At 48.3% G+C, this 18,540-nt stretch overlaps 7 protein-coding genes across 7 annotated transcripts; 3 read left to right on the top strand and 4 right to left on the bottom strand.

The window, feature by feature from the left end:
* Positions 1–274: 274 nt before the first annotated feature.
* On the top strand, positions 275–1,839 carry HETIRDRAFT_421399 (uncharacterized protein; the record flags this gene model as incomplete). The annotated part of the gene is made up of 6 exons (XM_009552490.1): positions 275–390; positions 464–504; positions 568–945; positions 1,028–1,169; positions 1,224–1,505; positions 1,584–1,839. The coding sequence occupies 6 exons, from the start codon at positions 275–277 to the stop codon at positions 1,837–1,839; spliced, it is 1,215 nt and encodes a 404-aa protein (XP_009550785.1).
* Positions 1,840–2,118: 279 nt separating this feature from the next.
* HETIRDRAFT_421398 (uncharacterized protein) lies at positions 2,119–3,300 on the top strand (the record flags this gene model as incomplete). Its single annotated transcript, XM_009552489.1, has 5 exons — positions 2,119–2,307; positions 2,391–2,483; positions 2,580–2,872; positions 2,926–3,200; positions 3,254–3,300. The coding sequence occupies 5 exons, from the start codon at positions 2,119–2,121 to the stop codon at positions 3,298–3,300; spliced, it is 897 nt and encodes a 298-aa protein (XP_009550784.1).
* A 1,415-nt stretch (positions 3,301–4,715) lies between these two features.
* On the bottom strand, positions 4,716–6,947 carry cpm107 (cytochrome P450 monooxygenase 107; the record flags this gene model as incomplete). Its single annotated transcript, XM_009552488.1, has 12 exons — positions 4,716–4,803; positions 4,859–5,005; positions 5,068–5,193; positions 5,258–5,282; positions 5,333–5,396; positions 5,421–5,633; positions 5,688–5,701; positions 5,764–5,881; positions 6,050–6,072; positions 6,109–6,312; positions 6,558–6,686; positions 6,752–6,947. 12 exons carry the CDS (start codon positions 6,945–6,947, stop codon positions 4,716–4,718), a joined length of 1,347 nt encoding a protein of 448 aa, XP_009550783.1.
* Positions 6,948–7,860: 913 nt separating this feature from the next.
* On the bottom strand, positions 7,861–10,170 carry cyp26 (cytochrome P450 monooxygenase 26; the record flags this gene model as incomplete). The annotated part of the gene is made up of 13 exons (XM_009552234.1): positions 7,861–8,032; positions 8,086–8,232; positions 8,286–8,411; positions 8,477–8,501; positions 8,552–8,608; positions 8,663–8,852; positions 8,909–8,922; positions 8,981–9,098; positions 9,161–9,276; positions 9,332–9,480; positions 9,535–9,723; positions 9,790–9,919; positions 9,975–10,170. 13 exons carry the CDS (start codon positions 10,168–10,170, stop codon positions 7,945–7,947), a joined length of 1,545 nt encoding a protein of 514 aa, XP_009550529.1. The 3' UTR covers positions 7,861–7,944.
* An 885-nt stretch (positions 10,171–11,055) lies between these two features.
* HETIRDRAFT_436195 (uncharacterized protein) lies at positions 11,056–13,438 on the bottom strand (the record flags this gene model as incomplete). Its single annotated transcript, XM_009552487.1, has 13 exons — positions 11,056–11,251; positions 11,316–11,462; positions 11,536–11,661; positions 11,723–11,747; positions 11,797–11,853; positions 11,908–12,097; positions 12,156–12,160; positions 12,227–12,344; positions 12,403–12,518; positions 12,578–12,726; positions 12,786–12,974; positions 13,044–13,173; positions 13,243–13,438. 13 exons carry the CDS (start codon positions 13,436–13,438, stop codon positions 11,167–11,169), a joined length of 1,533 nt encoding a protein of 510 aa, XP_009550782.1. The 3' UTR covers positions 11,056–11,166.
* A 587-nt stretch (positions 13,439–14,025) lies between these two features.
* Positions 14,026–15,622, bottom strand: HETIRDRAFT_37357 (GDP-fucose transporter). Its single transcript, XM_009552180.1, has 7 exons — positions 15,460–15,622; positions 15,364–15,402; positions 15,299–15,309; positions 15,064–15,246; positions 14,586–15,018; positions 14,393–14,535; positions 14,026–14,332 (listed from the first exon to the last, which is right to left on the bottom strand). The coding sequence occupies exons 1-7, from the start codon at positions 15,499–15,501 to the stop codon at positions 14,146–14,148; spliced, it is 1,038 nt and encodes a 345-aa protein (XP_009550475.1). The 5' UTR covers positions 15,502–15,622; the 3' UTR covers positions 14,026–14,145.
* Positions 15,623–16,191: 569 nt separating this feature from the next.
* On the top strand, positions 16,192–18,486 carry HETIRDRAFT_327725 (uncharacterized protein; the record flags this gene model as incomplete). The annotated part of the gene is made up of 9 exons (XM_009552486.1): positions 16,192–16,240; positions 16,301–16,431; positions 16,502–16,665; positions 16,737–16,833; positions 16,895–17,166; positions 17,219–17,404; positions 17,459–17,627; positions 17,691–17,801; positions 17,863–18,486. 9 exons carry the CDS (start codon positions 16,192–16,194, stop codon positions 18,484–18,486), a joined length of 1,803 nt encoding a protein of 600 aa, XP_009550781.1.
* Positions 18,487–18,540: the final 54 nt, after the last annotated feature.

Here is an 18,540-nt window from a genome sequence, read left to right as displayed (position 1 = left end):
AGCCTTCGGGCTCAGCTTCTGTACTCAAATCTATATTTTGGCTGCATAAGCTGCAATAATGGAGTAGTTTAGCACTTAAACCTGTATTTATCGGGAACGACTTACGAGATCTAATCTGGAAATAAGAGTCATATCTCGGCATGGCCGGCCGGCACTCGAGTTCTGACGTCGCTGCCCAAGACAGACTTCGGTCTCGTCCACCAACTACATCGCTCAGGATCACAATTCATAATCATTTTGCAGAACAAAATACGCACGAATGACAATCCCAAAGATGGATGCTGCGGCCATTGCGCGTGATATATATGCCCTCGCATCCTCCAATGAGCCTATCGCGCCTCTCGTGAGCGAGGCGCTGAAGGTCATAGACGACGCGCTCGACAGCTTCGGGTCAGTACCTCCTCCTATCTTGTTCTGGAGAAGTGCGCTTACTTCTTTCCTGTATCGGTCACCTGTCGTTCAGATTGGAGAAACTGTCACTCAGTTTCAACGGAGGGAAAGACTGTATGCACTGTTGGTTTCGCCCCCGGGGAACAACCGATGTACTTACACGATATCAATCAACAGGCACTGTCCTCCTACACCTTTACGCTGGTGCCCTCGCCCGGCGCAATTCGTCTGTCAATTTGCAGGCAGTCAGGTCACTCTACATACCGCTCCCGTCACCCTTCCCCGCACTCGAAGACTTCATCGAAGACGCCGCGCGTGCATATAGCTTAGATATCTTCCGATGCGTTCCTCCCGCTGAGGGCGAATTTCCTGTCCGGAGGGTTGTTCCGAGTGTGAATGAAGGAGGACCGGTCCCTGAATCACAGGGAGTGACAGGAAGCAAGGCCAAGGTGAAGGGAGGGGAGGGCATGAAGATGGCGTTACAGATATATAAAGAACGATTCCCAGTGATTGAAGGTATCTTGGTCGGAACGAGGAGAAATGACCCACATGGAGGTACGGATGTCCTTCGGATAACGTCTATGATAATTATCTCTCGCTCCTAAGCATCTCGAATGCTAATAGTTACTCTGGACAGCTACGCTTACATTCCGTGACCAGACTGATTCTGACTGGCCACGGTTCCAGCGGATACACCCAATCATCAACTGGAGCTACACAGACGTCTGGACATTCCTTCGACGTCTTGACATTCCTTATTGCAAACTCTACGACGAAGGGTACGTGTATCCTCGCATTTGCCTTTGATAACAAACACCTATAGACAAGTGTAGATACACCTCCCTCGGGTCGACCTATAACACTTTCCGCAATCCCGCTTTACGTGTCCCCTCTTCGGAGCCTGCATCCGCGAATGGGATCGCAAAAGCCTCTGGATCCCTCCCTTCGATATCCGGCCTGACAATCCTCTCCTCGGACCCGTGCACGACATGTGTCGGCGATTGCAACTGCGGGCCCTCTGCATCCAGCGCACATAATATACCAGAAGGGCTCACGCTGCTCGCCGCGGACGCCAGTATGACATGCACAGCTGACGACGTTGATGCTCAATCATCGTGAGTCCTGTGCAGTTACCAATGCACCTTGTCTAGCAATTAACCTGGCCACCCTTCTCCCGCACTTGTGTCCATCAGTTGCGGTGTACCGAGTAACGGAAACCTGGAAATGATAAACGGCGGTCCCGCATCTGCGCCGGCAGAAGCCGACGCGGTGCAGATCCGTGCGAAGGGCAACAATGTCGCAGGCCTCGTCTTACTCGCTGCGAATGATGGGGCAACATGTTATATGGTTTCTGACGAGCGGGACAGTGCGGAGCAGTATCGGCCTGCGTATGAGCTATTGGACGGCTCGTTTGAGCGTGCAGGGAGGGGTCAGCCGGTGTCGGTTTGAGTATGTTGGCTGCGTTGAGGTAGCAAAGAGTAGCAATCCTGATATTGGACGTGTAGCATGTATCTTGGAATATCTGGTCGCTAGTTCAAGATGGCCATGTATATGTAGAGTACTTCGGGGCGGCGTGTTATTTTGTTCCCGTAAGTACTTCTGACCCAAAAAGGCAAATGAATAGGAACGCGCGAGTTCAGCCTCTTTGTCTCGCTCGACGGCCACCAACTGTGCTTGAGCTACAGTCTATTGGAATTATCAATCGTTTCTTGTCTGAATCACGCTGGAATGGACGTACTACAATCCCTGCCGGCTAATCTTTCAGTATCTGCACCTCCGGACGTGCCGAGCGGCAAGGAGGCAGGAAAGCGCGTCCTTCATGCACGGATCAAAGAACTCAAGGATCAGGTCGAAGAGCTTCAGACGCGTGTACGTTGGCTAGAGACGTTACTCAAATCGGGCAGGAATGAGCATGAGGTGTGTTGCTTGCGATCTATTTCTCTGAGGCGCGTGAGTGCTAAACTCTGAATCGATACTTGGCCGCGACTGGTTATTCGCAGGGAACGCTTAAGGTTGAGGATACAAAAATAGACAGTGCTACTCAAGGTAGCCTGCAAGGAAACCTGGGTGGACGCGTGAAGTCAGAGGAAGAGGTCCGTCCCGATCTGATTGAGTCTCATTCTTATTTCTCATTCACCAACCGCGCCGCGATCATAACTTCTATTCCTCGTCCTCTGATGAACATACAGGAAGAAGCAAAACAATCTTTGATATCGGCGCGTAAGAGCACCAGGACTATCAAAAAGCGCAAAATGTTTGATCCGACAGCGGACGAGCCCATGCCTCGACGACGGCGCAGCTCAATGAAGGTCAAGACGGAGGATGGTGACCAGAAGTACATCAAGGTGGACGATGACTGTGAACAGGAGAAAAAGCCTCACCTTCGCTCACGAAGGCTGAAAGTCGAGGTGGTGATGCCTCGCCGCTCGCGGCCTCGCGTGAAATCTGAAACTCCCATAGATGTCGACACAATTCCAACAAAGTGAGTCCTTTTATATATTTCAACCTTGCGATACATCTGAATCACTATCCTAGAGCTGAAAATTATGCTGTCAAAATGCCGCAAGACGAGGGAATTGTTGTCGGGGTCCTAAAAACCGATGCATCTACCGGTCTTGACGACGTTCGAGCAGACACGGTTCCTGTTATTAAGCCTTCGACTGATATGGAGGTCGATGTCTCTTCAGATCAGCCCAGTCTGCAGCAAGAATTTGACTTTGCGCACCAACCTAATATGGAGTTGATAGCAGCTCACCTCGAGCCACCTGTAGTGACACTCCCAAGTCTAAATCTGGCGCCGGACGAAATTGGTAAGTGCAAGATCTGTGATCTGGCGACGTCACTTAGGTATCACACCGAATAGATCCAAACGACATAGAGGTAACAGATGTCAGTGGTGCGTCGGTGTGAAAACTGATGATTACTGCTGTCCAAATCTTTCTGATACTCCCGCTTCGATTGAAGCACGCTCGCATGAAAAGTCTGTGAAAGAAGAATATGGCGAAGTAAGGCGGTCCGTTTCTGAGAGAAAACTACAAAATGTATGATCCTGGTTCTACAACGAATGGACACTGTTTTCTCAGTCTGGCTGCCAGGACTTTGGTTACAAAATCAAAGACGAGGAGAAAGTTTCTCTCAACTTTGCCACCATTCAATCGCGGATCGCTACTGTCGGTGCCGACCCATTTCCTGTCACGCTCGACTTCGCTATACAGAACGTTACAGTCACGCGCCTGTTCATGAGCCATGTCTATGAGGGCTCCTCGCGGAACACTTTTCCGATCATCGGGAAGAAAAAGCGTGAGGAGCATGGCTTGGATCATTTCATGTTCGTGAAATACAAGTACAACCCTGATGTACCCAAGTTTCCCGGACAGACTGCGCTTTGGTCTACGGTGACATCGGTTGCAGAACGGGGGTGGCCGCATGAGTATCGCATGTTTGTATGCAGAAAAACTAACGAATGGCTTTATGTTGCACAATACCGACTCGCCGCCGCCGTGCCACTAAGTGCGGACGAATGGAAGAATTAAGACGAACTCGTGACTCCAGTTTTTGTAGTCAGTTTCTTGTCGATAATTAGGTTTTCACTCGAAGGTAAAGAACACCTAGTGCTCAAGGATACTGCAGAGCCACTCGTAGCCATTGTATATCAGGGCTTCCATTGTTTTATGGGAGAGAACACACCAAGGCGGAAATCGAAGCCAAGATAGCTAAAGCGAAAGATACATTTCAGAGCAATCTTTCTGTTCAAGACACTCGCGATCTATATGATTCTGGGAGACAGGTAGCTACCCATTGCATTTCTTCCCAACTAGCTGAATTTATGTGTTGGTCATATCAGACGCTAAGCATCTTGACCATGAAATGTGTCGCTTACGACGAAGCCTTCCAGCGCTCATTGGCACAAGCTTTTCCCAAATGGAACCCTCCGACCTCTAATGGAAAGAAACCTTCCCGTAACGCTCGCCCCTCCCTAAAGAGGGTACAGGAGGATGAAGATCAAGTCAGACGAATCGGACATAGAAAATGTTCCATAGCTCAAGGTAGGCAGTGCTTTGCGAATGTCAACTGTGTGCTTACCACAGGATGAATCTCTGAGGACTTCAGCAACTGACTTCACGACACGCAATGACAACGCAATGAGCCAGCTAATGAACAGCTCTACTCCAATTTGATACGCATAGTATCGAGGCTGAACGACGTACATATACACTATCCAACGGTGATACTATTTGATATGAGGGGATAGGATCTTGACCTCTGAAGATTCGACAATACGCGCAGCTTATATTATGTAGCAGACACACTTAAGCCTCGCACACTCACTCCATCTCGGTTTCTGTGGCCACGACCAATTGTTCCGCTTGCGCATCTCTTGGCGTGATTGAGCGCTTGAACGGAAAGGGGTGACTAGGAGACGAAGAGGTTACATCTCTTTTTGAATGCATATACCGTGTTCACTTACCAGATGATTCCTTGATCGATATATGCCCCATTCACAGGAATGTCACTTCCCTGACTGTCTTTCGCTTTTCTCACGTCGAAGGCGGACAAAATAGAAGCAACAGCAGCCCATATCGTTGCATTTGCGATGAATATTCCGGGACAGATTCTGCAGAAGAAAGTCATCCTCAATTTTGGTAGAGATGTTACAGATACATTGGCCATGTTCACCTCCTACCCCATCCATAAACTGAGTTCACGAGAGGATCTTCGACGAATGCTCCACCAGAACGGAGAAACCGTTCAGGACGGAAGGTTTCTGGGTCGGGATAGGCCTCAGGACCGTGAAGCATGGACCTGACAATATTTTAGCGCAACGGAATGACTCTGCAACGGTTCTGAGATATGACACACAACATACCAGGTATTTAGGACAATCTGAGAGCCTAGGTTGTTGTGTCAGGCTAATCAAAGGATGACGAATGAGGTTTCATACCTTTGGGAATGAAGAATCCTTCGTACATGTCATCCTCTATACTTGTGCGAGGGACTCCTAACAGCTAAGTTTTAGCGTCTAGATTCACATTCTGATATCGCGGAATTAACCAAAGAGGAGTGTCCATCCTCCACCGCAAGAACTCTTGACATATTGCGTTGATGTATGGCAGGCTTTCTTGATCTTCGTACTGCGGAAGCCGTTCACGTCCTACGACAGCGTCTAGTTCATTCTGAGCCCTTTTTTGGACTTCGGGATATCCGATGGGGGCCAGAACGAAGAAGGCTAGTGCTGAAGCTGCCTATGTCGACATGGTTCTTGACCAATTCATCAAGATATCGTTGACAAAGCCTACCGTATCTGTGCCAGCTGTACAAGTCACATGGACGAAAATAATGAGTAAAAACAAAAAATTTCATAAGTCCAATCACCAATGTAGAGTGATGCTGCCACCTCTTTCAGCGCGCATTCCTCCTCCTCAGTGAGATCGTTCTCGGAAAACGAGTTCATAGTGTTCAATATAATCGACGGGTGTGCTGTTCCCTTCATCTTCCAGACGTTCAGATATCGTTTAATAGACGATCGAGGATAAGTGGTTGACGAACGATTTATCCTTTTGTGAAGTTGAATGGAGCTTCGACAGTGATTACCATCTCTCCTACGTGTCTGAGTGCTTCTCTTTTAAAATTCATACCAGGCAGCCACACAGGAAGGTACTTTACTGTGTTGCAGCTTGAGTACTTCATGGACATAGTAAATGTTGGAAGATTACGCACAGAAAGGAAATACGTTGATGAAAGTTGAGCCAGGCAACAGTGCAGAAGACGCCCTTCGTGCAATATCTTCCACATGGGCGATGAGATTGTCGTCAGGGTCGGTAATATCATATCCATACGTAAGAGCCATAACGATGCCTGCGGTCGTGCTGTGACGCAGATCATTGATGACCAAAAGCATTGTAAACTCGACCTGCAGACTGACTGTTTTAGATCGTTGCAAAGATCGTGGGTGTGCAGAAGTTTCCTCAACAACTTATGAACCTTGCGGATCTGCATAGGCCTGTAGACCATGGCGGCACTCTAGCGAAGACTATGGTCAGCGAGTTTTCGCCCGATCTTCCATTTGGTACTTGTGGACTTCGCTGAGACTAAATTGAAGTCAAATTTCATCCTAGCATGGCGTTGCACGTTGTCATTCTTAGTCAAGCAGAGTAATAGCCACTCACACTTCGTAAGGAGGGACGACGGGGAGGTCAGAGTGATTCGAGCCACGCTTTTTAATAGCTCGCGAGCCATTCTAGCTGAGCTTATGATTACCATGGTTTCTCCGAAAGCTTGAATAGACATGATGTCGCCTATGGATTCAAGTATCGGATGACTCTCGAATAAGGCGATCAATCGTAGATGCCAAAAGACTCACCATATTGGTCTGCCCATTTTGAGTACATTTCCCATGGTACTCGCTTGGGAATATCGAGGACGTTACTGATGAATGGGAATGGGGTAGAGCCAGGGGGAAAAGGGAGGCCAGATGAATTGCGTCGCCTCTTCAAATAAGCGGCGAAGAGGACAAGACCAAGGAGGGAGATAACGCAGTTGAGAGCGGTCGTGGACATGTTGGAGGTGTGAGCAGAAATGAATGGGGGTGGAGGGGACTTACCAGGAAAGCCTTCCTAAGCTGTTCTTAAGCAAACAGATTACTCCATCAGGGGCGAACACTTTGAGTTTATATGACAGCTCGACACAGTGGCGCCTGCGGAGCTGAGACAGTGCTCATGGGATGTGGAATTTGATGTAAGCGCTTGGAGCGTGGCCGCATTGAGCAGCTGGCTGTCTGAAACATATTAACAACAATCCTGGTTCTTAGATATCTTGACATTGAACTGAAGGCTGTTGGCGGCGACGAAGCCTATATTGAAGAAACTCGAGTGAGACGTTCATGAACAGTGAATTCATAATTGAGGCTTAACTTTGAACAATGAATCAGTGTGATTCTGAGGCAAGCGAGTTGAGGCGACACGAGTCGTAGAATTGAACAGATATCGAGATATTGAGGTGCTGGTCGCAGAGCCTGTCTACGGCGAGAGTCACCGCATTGTTGATGGGTAGGTCCTATTAGCAAAGCATTTGTTCAATACGACCGCTGTGGAACATGGGTTTGAATATCAGCGGAGTGTGCAGGGTCGCAGAGAGTCGCTGCGAGCGGTATAGCGTAGTTGATTTAAGATATCATGGCCTGTTCTGGGTTCGGTAGGGTACCGGCCATGCCGGTGCATTTCCCCCCACTTGTTGTCGAGTTCATGGAGTGGTCATAACAGACGTTAAGCACCTAGACCGCGAAATGTATCAGTATGAAGAGAGCTTCCAATGTCCATTGGCACAGGCGGATCCCCCATGGAGTGCCTTTGCTTCGTCTGAAACCCGTCCGTAAAGCTAACCGCCACCCAAAAAGGCGACAGGAGGATGTCGATCAAGTTCTGAACGAATCGGGACCGGAAGGCGTGTTGTAGCTGGCAGATAAGCATCACGCCTGGGACTGTCGAGGGACAAAAGACATCTCCACGGTCGATATTGTGAAACATACAACAAGAAAACTACTCAAGCCTTGCACACTCAATCCATCTCGATTTCCGTGGCTGCGACCAATTTCTCCGCTTGCGCATCTCTTGGTGTTATCGAGCATTTGAACGGGAGGGGTTGACTGAACGACAAGGTCGAGTCTTGTTTCTTTTCGAATATGACATGATCGCTTACCAGACTACTCCTTGATTGACGTACATATCCTCCACAGGAATTTCACGTCCATCTGCGTCTCTCGCCTTTTCGACATTGAAAGCGGACAAGGTCGAGGCGACAGCTAACCATATCGAGACATTTGCGAGAAACCTACCGGGACAGATTCTGCAGATAGCGATCATATTTAGTCTGGGATCCTAGTCATAGGAGAGACGTACCTTCTACCCCAGCCGTAAATAGAAATCAAGAGAGGATCATCGACGAGTGTACCATCGGATGCTAAGAATCGCTCAGGGCGAAAATTCTCTGGGTCGGGATAGACCTCGGGATCATGAAGCATAGACCTGAAAGTTTTTTTTTTTGCGCAATGAAATAATGCGATATCTCTTCGCTACCCAGTGTGACATACCAAGTATTCACCAGAATCTGTGAGCCTACAAATCTATGTCAGACCGATCCAAGAATGATCATTGAGCGATCATACCTTTCGGAATAAAGAGACCTTCATATACATCGTCCTCCATGACTGCGTGAGGGACTCCTACATTGAATAAGGGTAAATGCATGCGGCCCCGGCCTCGAATATCTGATTTACCGAGCGGAGCGACCATCCGCCACCTCAAGAGCTCCTGACATATTGCGTTAATATAAGGCAGTGCCTCCTTGTCTTCATATTCTGGAAGCCGATCACGTCCTACGATAGCGTCTAATTCGCTTTGAGCCCGTTCTTGAACTTCCGGATATCGGAGAAGGGCCAGAATAAAGAATGCCAGTAATGATGCTGTCTGATTCGAGTGAGAGTTGGGACCCGATCGATCAAAATATTGTGGGTGCAACCCACCGTGTCTGTACCAGCTGTCACGGTGCATACATCAGCATGATGAACGAAATCACGAATAATTGGACTGGTTACCTATGTAAAGCGATGCCGCCACCTCTTTCAGAATGCATTCCTCCTCCCCCGTCAGATCCTTGTCGGAAGACGAGTTCATAGTATCTAACACGATTGATCGTTGTGCTGTCCCCTTTATCTTAAAACCAGTTGTTTGTATATCAGCTTAGAGTGTTTGAAGCACATATATGGTAAACAAACAATTTCCCCTTTTGTGAAGCTGAATGGGGCTTCGACACAGTGTATCATCTCTCCTATATGGTTGAGTGCGTCCCTCTTGAAGCTCATTCCAGGGAGCCATGCAGGAAAGTTTTTCACTGCATCGAAAAGTCAGATAGGTCAGATTGCATTATCCATTGCAAATAAACGCACAGAAAGGCAAGAGATTCATCATAGTCGTGCCTGGCAATAAGGCAGTTGCTGCTCTCTGTACGATATTTTCGACCTGGGTCACAAACTTGTCGTTACTCTCCGCGATATCATATCCGTAAGTGAGAGACATGACAATATCTGCGGACAGGCTGTAAGATTGATAAATACACAATTTTCAGAGGATAGCCGTTCTAGAGACTGACTGTTTGATATCGTCTTGTATATCATTCGTGTGTGAGATTTTCCTCAAAAACTTGTGGACTTTGCGAATTTGCATGGGCCTATAAGTCGCGGAAGCGCCCTGGCGGAGACTATGGTCGACAAGCTTCCGCCCGATCTTCCACCTACTGCTTGCGTATCTCGCCAAAATCAGGTTGAAATCGAACTTCATCCTGGAGATACATCATAGTGACTACTCCAGATAACAGCCAACAGTATCCAGAAGATCGACAACTTACACTTCGAATGTATGGACAACAGGGCGGTCAGAGTAATTGGAGCCGCGCTTTTCTAACAGATTTCGAGCAATTTGAACGCTATTGATGATCACGACAGTTTGCCCTAGTACTTGGATGGACATTATGTCGCCTGGAATTTGTTGGGAGTGTGAATCAACAGCGATGACGTCGTGAATGAAGCGCACCGTATTGGTTTGCCCACTCTGCGTACACTTCCCATGGTGCTCGCTTAGGTATATCGAGGATATTACCAATGAGAGGAAGCGGCTTAGGGCCAGGGGGACAAGGGAGGTCAGGATGATTGCGCCGCCTCTTATAATAGATCTTGAGGAGGATAGGGACAATGAGTAAGATGATGCAGTTGAAAAGGCTCGCGAACATGTTGGAGGTGGGGGGGATGTCCGCATGGAAGAGCCTCACAGGGCCTCACAGTCTTCCCTTAAATAAGTAGAATAATTGTGGGTGCGTTAAGTTAATATGACAGCTCGACCAGTGGCATCCCCGGGGCCGACGCGAGTACTCCTGAGCGATGGAAGTGTATGTTTGATGAAGTCTGCAACAGAGCGAATGCTTACATTACTTGGTGAAGTGCATCAAAAACCCTGTAGGGTGCTCTTAGCTTCTGGCGACGCCATGATCCAGATGGTGAATTGCTTCGGTCCTCTCTCTGAGGATAAGTCGACTAGACTCCAGCGGATCTCATCACGAACTGGCAATCTGATTGCCTTGGAAGTCGGAGTCTCTCCATGCTAGCGAGATACTTATGGCCCTACTGTTCCGAGCACACAATGCTAAATTCTTGTCAAGAAAGTGACAAGCATTTCCAATCCAGGCGCGAATCGCGACGGCGGCCGGTGGTAGACTCGGACACAGCCGGTCATTCCACATTCCGCTGCTCCTCTTAAGCTCTGCTCAGGACAGAGTCGGCAAAACGCGCCGTGGCCATTGAAAGCCCGCCTGGGGGAGGTCAATAGAATAATGTAAGAGGCTGCGTGCAGCGTAGATTGATGGTCCAAAGACTCATGTTTATAAGTAAGATGAACAGAATCCCAATTTGTTTTTGGACGAATGATTTGGAGCAAGACAAGGGAGAAGTCTGTCACAGTGACAGCCATGCAAGTGAGGTTATTTGAGAGACATCCGGTTTTGACAACGACAGGGGAGGCTTATGAGGCTTTCACGCACCCTGCTACCGCCATGTTTCTGATAGACTCACTTCAGGAAGCAAAATATATGAGGCCCTGTACCGAACAAAGGCCCCGAAGCGACAATGAACTCTAATCATGCATAGTGTAAGTACTGAGTACCTTCAAAGACAATCACAGCGGATGAGTAGTATAACCGCTAAATCATGGAAGCTGCAACGGATATCTAACGTCAATCTATGTCTTCTGTGGCGGCGACCAGCCGTTCAGCCCTCGCGTCTCTTGGCGTAATCGAGCATTTGAACGGCAAAGGTGAACTGAAGGGGAAGATTGCACTTGGTTAAGCTTTCTAAACAACTGCGATATGATCTGACAACTTACCAGACTACTCCTTGATCAGTGTATAGCCCCTCCACAGGTATTTCTCTCCCTTCAGCGTCTTTCGCTTTTCCAACATTGAAAGCAGACAATATCGAAGCGACAGTCGCCCAGATCGTTGCATTTGCGAGGAACCTTCCGGGACAAATTCTGCAGAGGATGGTCATTCAGCACCGAAAGTCTGGCGGCTGGACCAACGCAAGGATCCATAGCCCATATTTACCTCCTACCCCATCCATAAACAGACGCCACGAGAAGATCTTCGATGAATGCACCATTGGGTGCCAGGAAACGTTCAGGGCGAAAGACCTCTGGGTCGGGATAAGCTTCAGGATCATGAAGCATAGACCTAAATCAAAATTTTGCGCAATGAAATGATGAAACAATCTTCATATATACGGATCGCATACCAGGAATTTATCATAATCTGAGATCCTTCAGAATGCGTCAGGACATTCGAAGCGTGCCAATAGGATTCTCATACCTTTCGGAATGAAAAACCCTTCGTATATGTCGTCCTCAGTAGTTGTATGGAGGACTCCTACAGCGAGAAGATCTTAATATCAGCAGCCTCGCTTCTAAGTGAATAATCTACCGAGCGGAGTGATCATCCTCCACCTCATGAGCTCTTGGCAGATCGCTTGGATGTAAGGCAGCTGGTTTCTATCTTCAAATTCTGGGAGCCGGTCACGTCCTACGACGGTGTCCAATTCACTTTGAGCATGTTTCTGAACTTCCGGGTGTCTAATAAGAGCGAGAATGAAGAAGGCCAGAGTTGATGCTGTCTGGATTGATAGACGAGTCGGATTAAACTCTGACCAAAACTTTAACGACGTGGCCTACCGAATCTGTACCCGCTTCAAGGCCCCGTGCATTAGAACAATGAAATAAAATAAAGACGCGAAAACAGTTACCTATATAGAGTGTTGCTGCCACTTCTTTCAGAACGCGTTCCTCTTCCTCAGACAGCTCTTTATCGGAAAACGAGTCCATACTTTCCGATATAATCGAGGGCTGTGCGACCCCCTTTATCTGATGGCCGGATACTTATATTTTAGTGACGTTCGAAGAGCATAGTTGGCTAACTCACAATTTCTCCTTTTGTAAACTCGAACGGCGCCTCGACAACGAGTTTCATCTCTCCTAGATGACTGAGTGCATCTCTTTTGAAGCTCATTCCAGGGAGCCAAGCAGGAAGGTATTTCACTAAGTCATAGTTGGTTTCATTGGTGTTAAGACTCAACAGCTGTTAGAAAAATACGCACACGAAGGAAATATGTTGATCAGGGTAGTGCCCGGTAAGAGAGCAGACGACGCCCTCTGGAGGACATCTTCCACATGAGCCACGAAAGTGTCGTTAGACTCGGCAATGTTGTATCCGTAGGTGAGAGACATAACAATGCCTGCGGTCATGCTGCAATGCAGATCATCGATTAATAGGTATATGAAGGCAGACTTGACCAGCGAACTGACTATTTGAGGTTTTCCCAAATATCGTCGCGGCGTGTAATTTTCTTCAAAAATTGGCGGACTCTGCGGATCTGCATAGGTCTATAAACCATTGCGGCACTCTGGCGGAGACTGTGATCTGCGAGTTTCCGTCCGATCTTCCATTTATCACTTGTATACTTTGCCATTACCAGGTTGAAGTCCAATTTCATCCTGAAAGCGCACCCCACACGGGTCTGTTAGAGATGATGCATACCAACAACGAGAGAGCTAAACACGTACACTTCGTATGCATGGACAACAGGACGGTCAGAGTAGATTGCGGCGCGTTTCTCCACCAGGTCGCGCGCGATTCTTGGAGAGTTTATAATCACAATAGTTTCCCCAAAAACTCGCAGGGATAGTAAATCGCCTAAAGCACGTTCGAGGCAAAACGTCAGATGCGGGGACACAGTGGATTATCACACAGGCTAAGGCCTACCGTATTGATGTGCCCATCGTGCATACGTTTCCCATGGGACCCGCTTGGGGATATCGAGAATGTTGCCAATAAGCGGGAGCGGTGTAGGGCCAGGGGGTAAAGGGAGACCAGATGGGTTTCGTCGCCTCTTCATATAGACATTGAGGAGAGCAAAACCAGCGAGTAAACTGAAGCAGTCAAGAAGGCTCACAGGCATATTAAAACAGAGGGGAATGGAAGCACACATGCGATCTGATTTGCTCTTAAGTTGTGAGTAGACGCCGAGTGGCCCTCCTTACACAGACGATGGCCCTTCTAGGTATGGCGAGGGGGAAAGCTAAAATGGCACCTCGTCCCTGGGATGCCCCAATGAGCAGGTCTTGACAATCGCCTTCCTTGGTGACGGCAGTTTACTCGGAGCGTTCATATGTACTCGTGCAATGCAATGACGCCGTTGACCAATCAACTATGAGGAAAAGATATGTAAGTCCATTCCGATAACATCACGTTTCCCGTTATCTCGGTCCAGGTCAGTGAACAAGGTTATGCCGTGAACATTTATAGTGTAGGCTCCAAAATATATGCCATTCGATGCTGACGAAACACATTGATGTCCCCGCAGTCCGTTGTTTGATTACAACGGCGGCCGTCGTGAATTAGCAGTATCCCGACGAGGTTGATTAGGAAGAAGTCCACAGCAGAATCGCGAGTATGAATGGACAAAGTGAGTTTCCTTTTTGAAGTGAGATAATGAACGACGCGTATTCGAATAATGCTGAACACTACCAGTCGCTATCTGCAAATCAAGAGAAGTGTAGAGAATCCGTTTAGTAGCTGGATGATATCTAGATTGCATGGACATTACGACTCTGTGCATAAGTTATTTATGTCCGCCCAGCCGTATGCGCCAGCGCTCGTACGACTTCAACTTGGATGGCCACGCCTGCCTGCAGCTCCGTTCATGACGCCTTTCTCCACGGCTTCTAAGTCCTCCAACGACACGCGCTCATACGAAGGTTTTGTTGGAGATGCAGGTGGCGATTCAGTATGCTTGATCCATGTGTAATGCAACGAGCCTGTGAGGATGATGGCAATGGCCCAGACGCGGCCGCTAATAGGTGGAGGTCAGAGACAGAGGACGCTCACAATTTGGTCGTTGTTATGGACTCACGAACTGACGACGTCATGGAAGATCCACATGCCAAGCAAGGAAGCTGCGACGCCCCGAATGGCGGAAGATATCATATGTGTGATTGGAGACGTGATCTTGATTGAGAGAGTGCTCGCAATAGACATGAGAAACCCAAGTGCGCCCTAGAGGTATAGTGAGCGCATACGAGGAATGCCATAAAGGTTGGTCGTACAGTGATAGTAGATCCAGTGATGAAGGTCGCTAAACCTTGTCTTCTGTAGAGCAAATCCATTACGGAGCTACCCTCGCCGGCGAATAGCACGCAAGGTGCTAGCACCACTGCACTCAACAGATTACTATACCAACTCAGATGGAGCGCACTGCCTCCGACAACGTCTAGGGAACGCTTCATCACCACAGCGTGAAGCGCTGTCATCAACGAAGATGCCACACCAAACACAATGCCAAGAGTTGAAACGTGGGTGCCATCAAGAAAGACACCAACGAAGAAGCCAACGGTGACGATCGAGCACGAGAGGAGGATGCGGATACTGGGACGAGTATTGAGGAAGATGAATGATGTGAGTACTGTAAGAGGCAGCACAAGTCCGCGTGCTACTTGGTAGAATGATGTATCGACATATTTGAGGGTATAGTTATTCGAGCTGCGAAGAATTAGCAAACATAGAGCAAACAGTCACTAGACGCACCTGAGACCGACGACATTAAGTGCAATCATAGGAGCGAGGCCCTTGATGAGGGCTATATTAACGTGAAGCGGTACTTTGACGATGCCGACCACGTGTGATACGAGGAAGAGTAGTACAGCAATTACGAGTTGGGATAGTAGGAAGAACAATGGTACAGTGGTCGTATTGAGCACCCATTTATTGCTGTAGTAAAAACCGTCAGAATGAGAGACACGGAAACCGTGGACGGATGTACGCTATCACCATCTGGGCCCAGAAGTCAGGAAATGAATGTTGAATAGCCAGAGTTGACAAACATACCGCCAGAGCAGCGACCAAATAAAACGACACCGTCCCGACCTGCGAGCCAAAATAGTTGAAGACCCAATCAATCCTGCAAAAGTATGGATTACGCACCACAGCAGCTCTACTTGATGGATGTACATTTTGCTGGGTCATCTTCAGTTCTTAAGGAGAGTCCCCAAACGTCTGGATACTAGTAATATCTTCTGGACTGTAGATCCCAATGGTGAATCGCGTCGAGCACAAAAGAAAAGATGGGCAGAAACGAGAACTTGTTGGAGAGAGCGTAATGATCAGGGCTTTCCGCAGGCTTGACATTTACAGCGCCTAGCACTCGTGAGAATCATTGACGTAATAAACACGGTTTTCCGCGTCGCGTCTCACTTGGACGCGTCGACTCCGACTCTTTAGCTTGATCAGCTTGCCACTGCAACCTTGACCCTCTACTAGACTGTGCCATCGACGAGTAGCAGCCTTGAGATCCGATACGTCTTTGACCTGAGATAGGGCCCGAAACTCATCGTCTCGCCGTCAAAAGTCGTATCACAAGGGCTTTCAGTGTGTTGTGATAAAGAACTTTCATCACCAACATTGTGTTGGTGCGTCAGTTTTCTTTATCGATTTTACTGCATATTATTCTGAGCTATACTAGCACCGTGTGTCGGTCACGAACGTTGTGAGTTTTATTCGTTATTTGAGACCCGATGACATGTCGTCATGCGCTTTGACTGCGCCATCCTCATTTCGCGTTCTACTCTCCTATTAAACAAGTGTACCTCGCCTCGTACGAATATTTAAGCAAATTCTCATTTTGAAAACCTCACGAAGCGAGCGCAACGCCCCAAGATGAGCGACTCGGAATTCTTACCTCCACAGCCCACCATCCGGAACAGCTGTGAGTCGTATTCACGTCGATTGCAGAGCATCTAGTGATACTCTGATGTACACTGGCCAGTCCTCGATGACACAATTCGTATCATGCTTGCGACTGACAATCATATCGGATACCTCGAACGTGATCCCATACGCGGGCAAGATTCTATCAATACTTTCAAGGAGATTTTGCAACTCGCAGTCAAAAATGATGTGCGTGTATATACCGCCTGCTCTCAGGATGATCCTCAAAGCGACTTGTCATTGTAAAAACGACATGCAGGTAGACTTCATTCTGCTTGCTGGAGACCTCTTCCACGAAAACCGCCCTTCACGCGACTGCCTCTACCAGGTGATGGCTCTCTTGCGAGAATACACGCTCGGTGACAAGCCTGTCGAGATTGAGCTGATGAGCGACCCTGACGAGGGTAAGGCAGCTGGATTCTCGTAAGTGCAACCCAATCATGTTATGTACCTCGAACAGGAATGTCCGCTGATATAGCCACTCACTGAATCAGGTTCCCAGCAATCAATTATGAAGATGGCAACTTCAATGTTGGAATCCCTGTTTTCTCTATTCATGGAAATCACGATGATCCACAGGGTGCTGGGCCTGTGAATCTTATCGTCCGCTCTCAGGGTTGCATCAAGCTGACATCAATGCCTTTGAATTCAGGAAGGCGCACTCTGCGCCCTCGACATGCTCTCCGTATCGGGACTCGTAAACTATATCGGCAAACTTGACCTTCCGTTAAACGATGCGCCGACAGAAGGCATTGCTGTACGACCAGTGCTGCTGCGAAAAGGGAATACGCACCTGGGCATGTACGGCATCGGCAATGTCAAAGACGCGCGCATGCACTTCGAGTTGCGAAGCAATCGCGTGCGAATGTACATGCCTCGCGACAAAGAGAACTGGTTCAACCTTATGCTGCTTCACCAGAATCGGTGCGTTCCAAGTGGCGCGAATGGATGCCTAGTCTCACACTCTCTGATACAGTGTGAGGCATGGTCCTCAGGAATCTGTACCTGAAGGTATGTTCGATGATAATATCGATCTGGTTATTTGGGGCCACGAACACGACTGCCGTATCGTGCCTGAACCCGTCGCCGGCAAGCGGTATTACATCTCGCAGCCAGGCTCGTCTGTAGCTACATCGCTTGCAGAGGGCGAGTCTCTGGAAAAGTGGGTGTATCCGACTCTTACGCCATTAGTCTCATTCGCTGATAATCATGGAAGACATGTTGCTCTTGTAAAGATTCAAGGCAAGGAGTTTGAATTAACGCCGATCCCCTTGCGGACCGTACGCCCGTTCGTGATGGACGAGGTCGTTCTGACAGAGGCCGCTGAAGAGGAAGGCTTTGACATCAATGACCAGATGGAAGTTACCAAGTTCCTCAAAGCACGGGTTCGTATGCAATCATGCCATACTTGCCAAATTTATGGCAGGGGCTGACAAGCCAGGACCTAGGTAAACGAGATGATTGCCAAAGCGAACACTCTATGGGATGAGCGAAATGTACAAGCAGTCCAAGATGGATTAGAAGAGCTGCCTCGTATGCTTCCGCTCGTCCGCCTCAAGGTAATTCACTTTATTTTTCGATCTCACGTTCAAGTTCACATACTCAGTGTGGATACTATAGGTCGACACTACCGCTGTATCATCAATGTCTAACCCCATTCGGTTTGGTCAAGAGTTCCAGGGTAAAATTGCGAACCCACGCGACGTACTCACCTTTCACCGCGCAAAACAGACCGCTGCGCGACGTGTCAACGCTGATGAACCAATATCGCTCGAAGATGATGAGAACGCAGAAGGCGGAGAAAAGTTGGTGGCTGGGCGCGTGCGCATGCGGACCTTGGTGCAGGATTACTTGAAGGCCCAGGAATTGCAATTGCTTGGAGAAAGTGGTATGGCAAATGCAATTCAGGTATTTGTCGAGAAAGACGATATCCATGCCATCCAAACGTGCGTAGTAATACTTCCTCTGTCATCGGGCGTTTTTTTGTTTGCGCCGATGTTGACCATGCCCATTAGGCATGTAAACGCAACGATGAAGGGGCTTATGAAAGGCGTCCAGGCTAAGGGAGAGATTGATGAAGATGATCTCGATGATGTGGTAAGCAAGCTGTATTTCTCGAGATTCGAAAACAATGACGCTCAATCCTTGCGCGGGTCGAATCAGCTTGAGAAAGTACGAGAGCAGCATGAGAAAGACTTCGCTCGAGAGCAGCTGCAAGGCAGTTTGGCTAAGGTAAGGTCATGACATGTCCACTCTGTGCGTCAAGTCAATGTCGCTTTACCTTGTCCTTTGAATCCT

This window comes from Heterobasidion irregulare, assembly GCF_000320585.1.
Source record: "Heterobasidion irregulare TC 32-1 unplaced genomic scaffold scaffold_10, whole genome shotgun sequence".
In the NCBI taxonomy this organism is placed as follows: domain Eukaryota; kingdom Fungi; phylum Basidiomycota; class Agaricomycetes; order Russulales; family Bondarzewiaceae; genus Heterobasidion; species Heterobasidion irregulare.
Note: the sequence above shows the minus strand (reverse complement) of the source record. Positions and strands in the feature narration are given on the sequence as shown.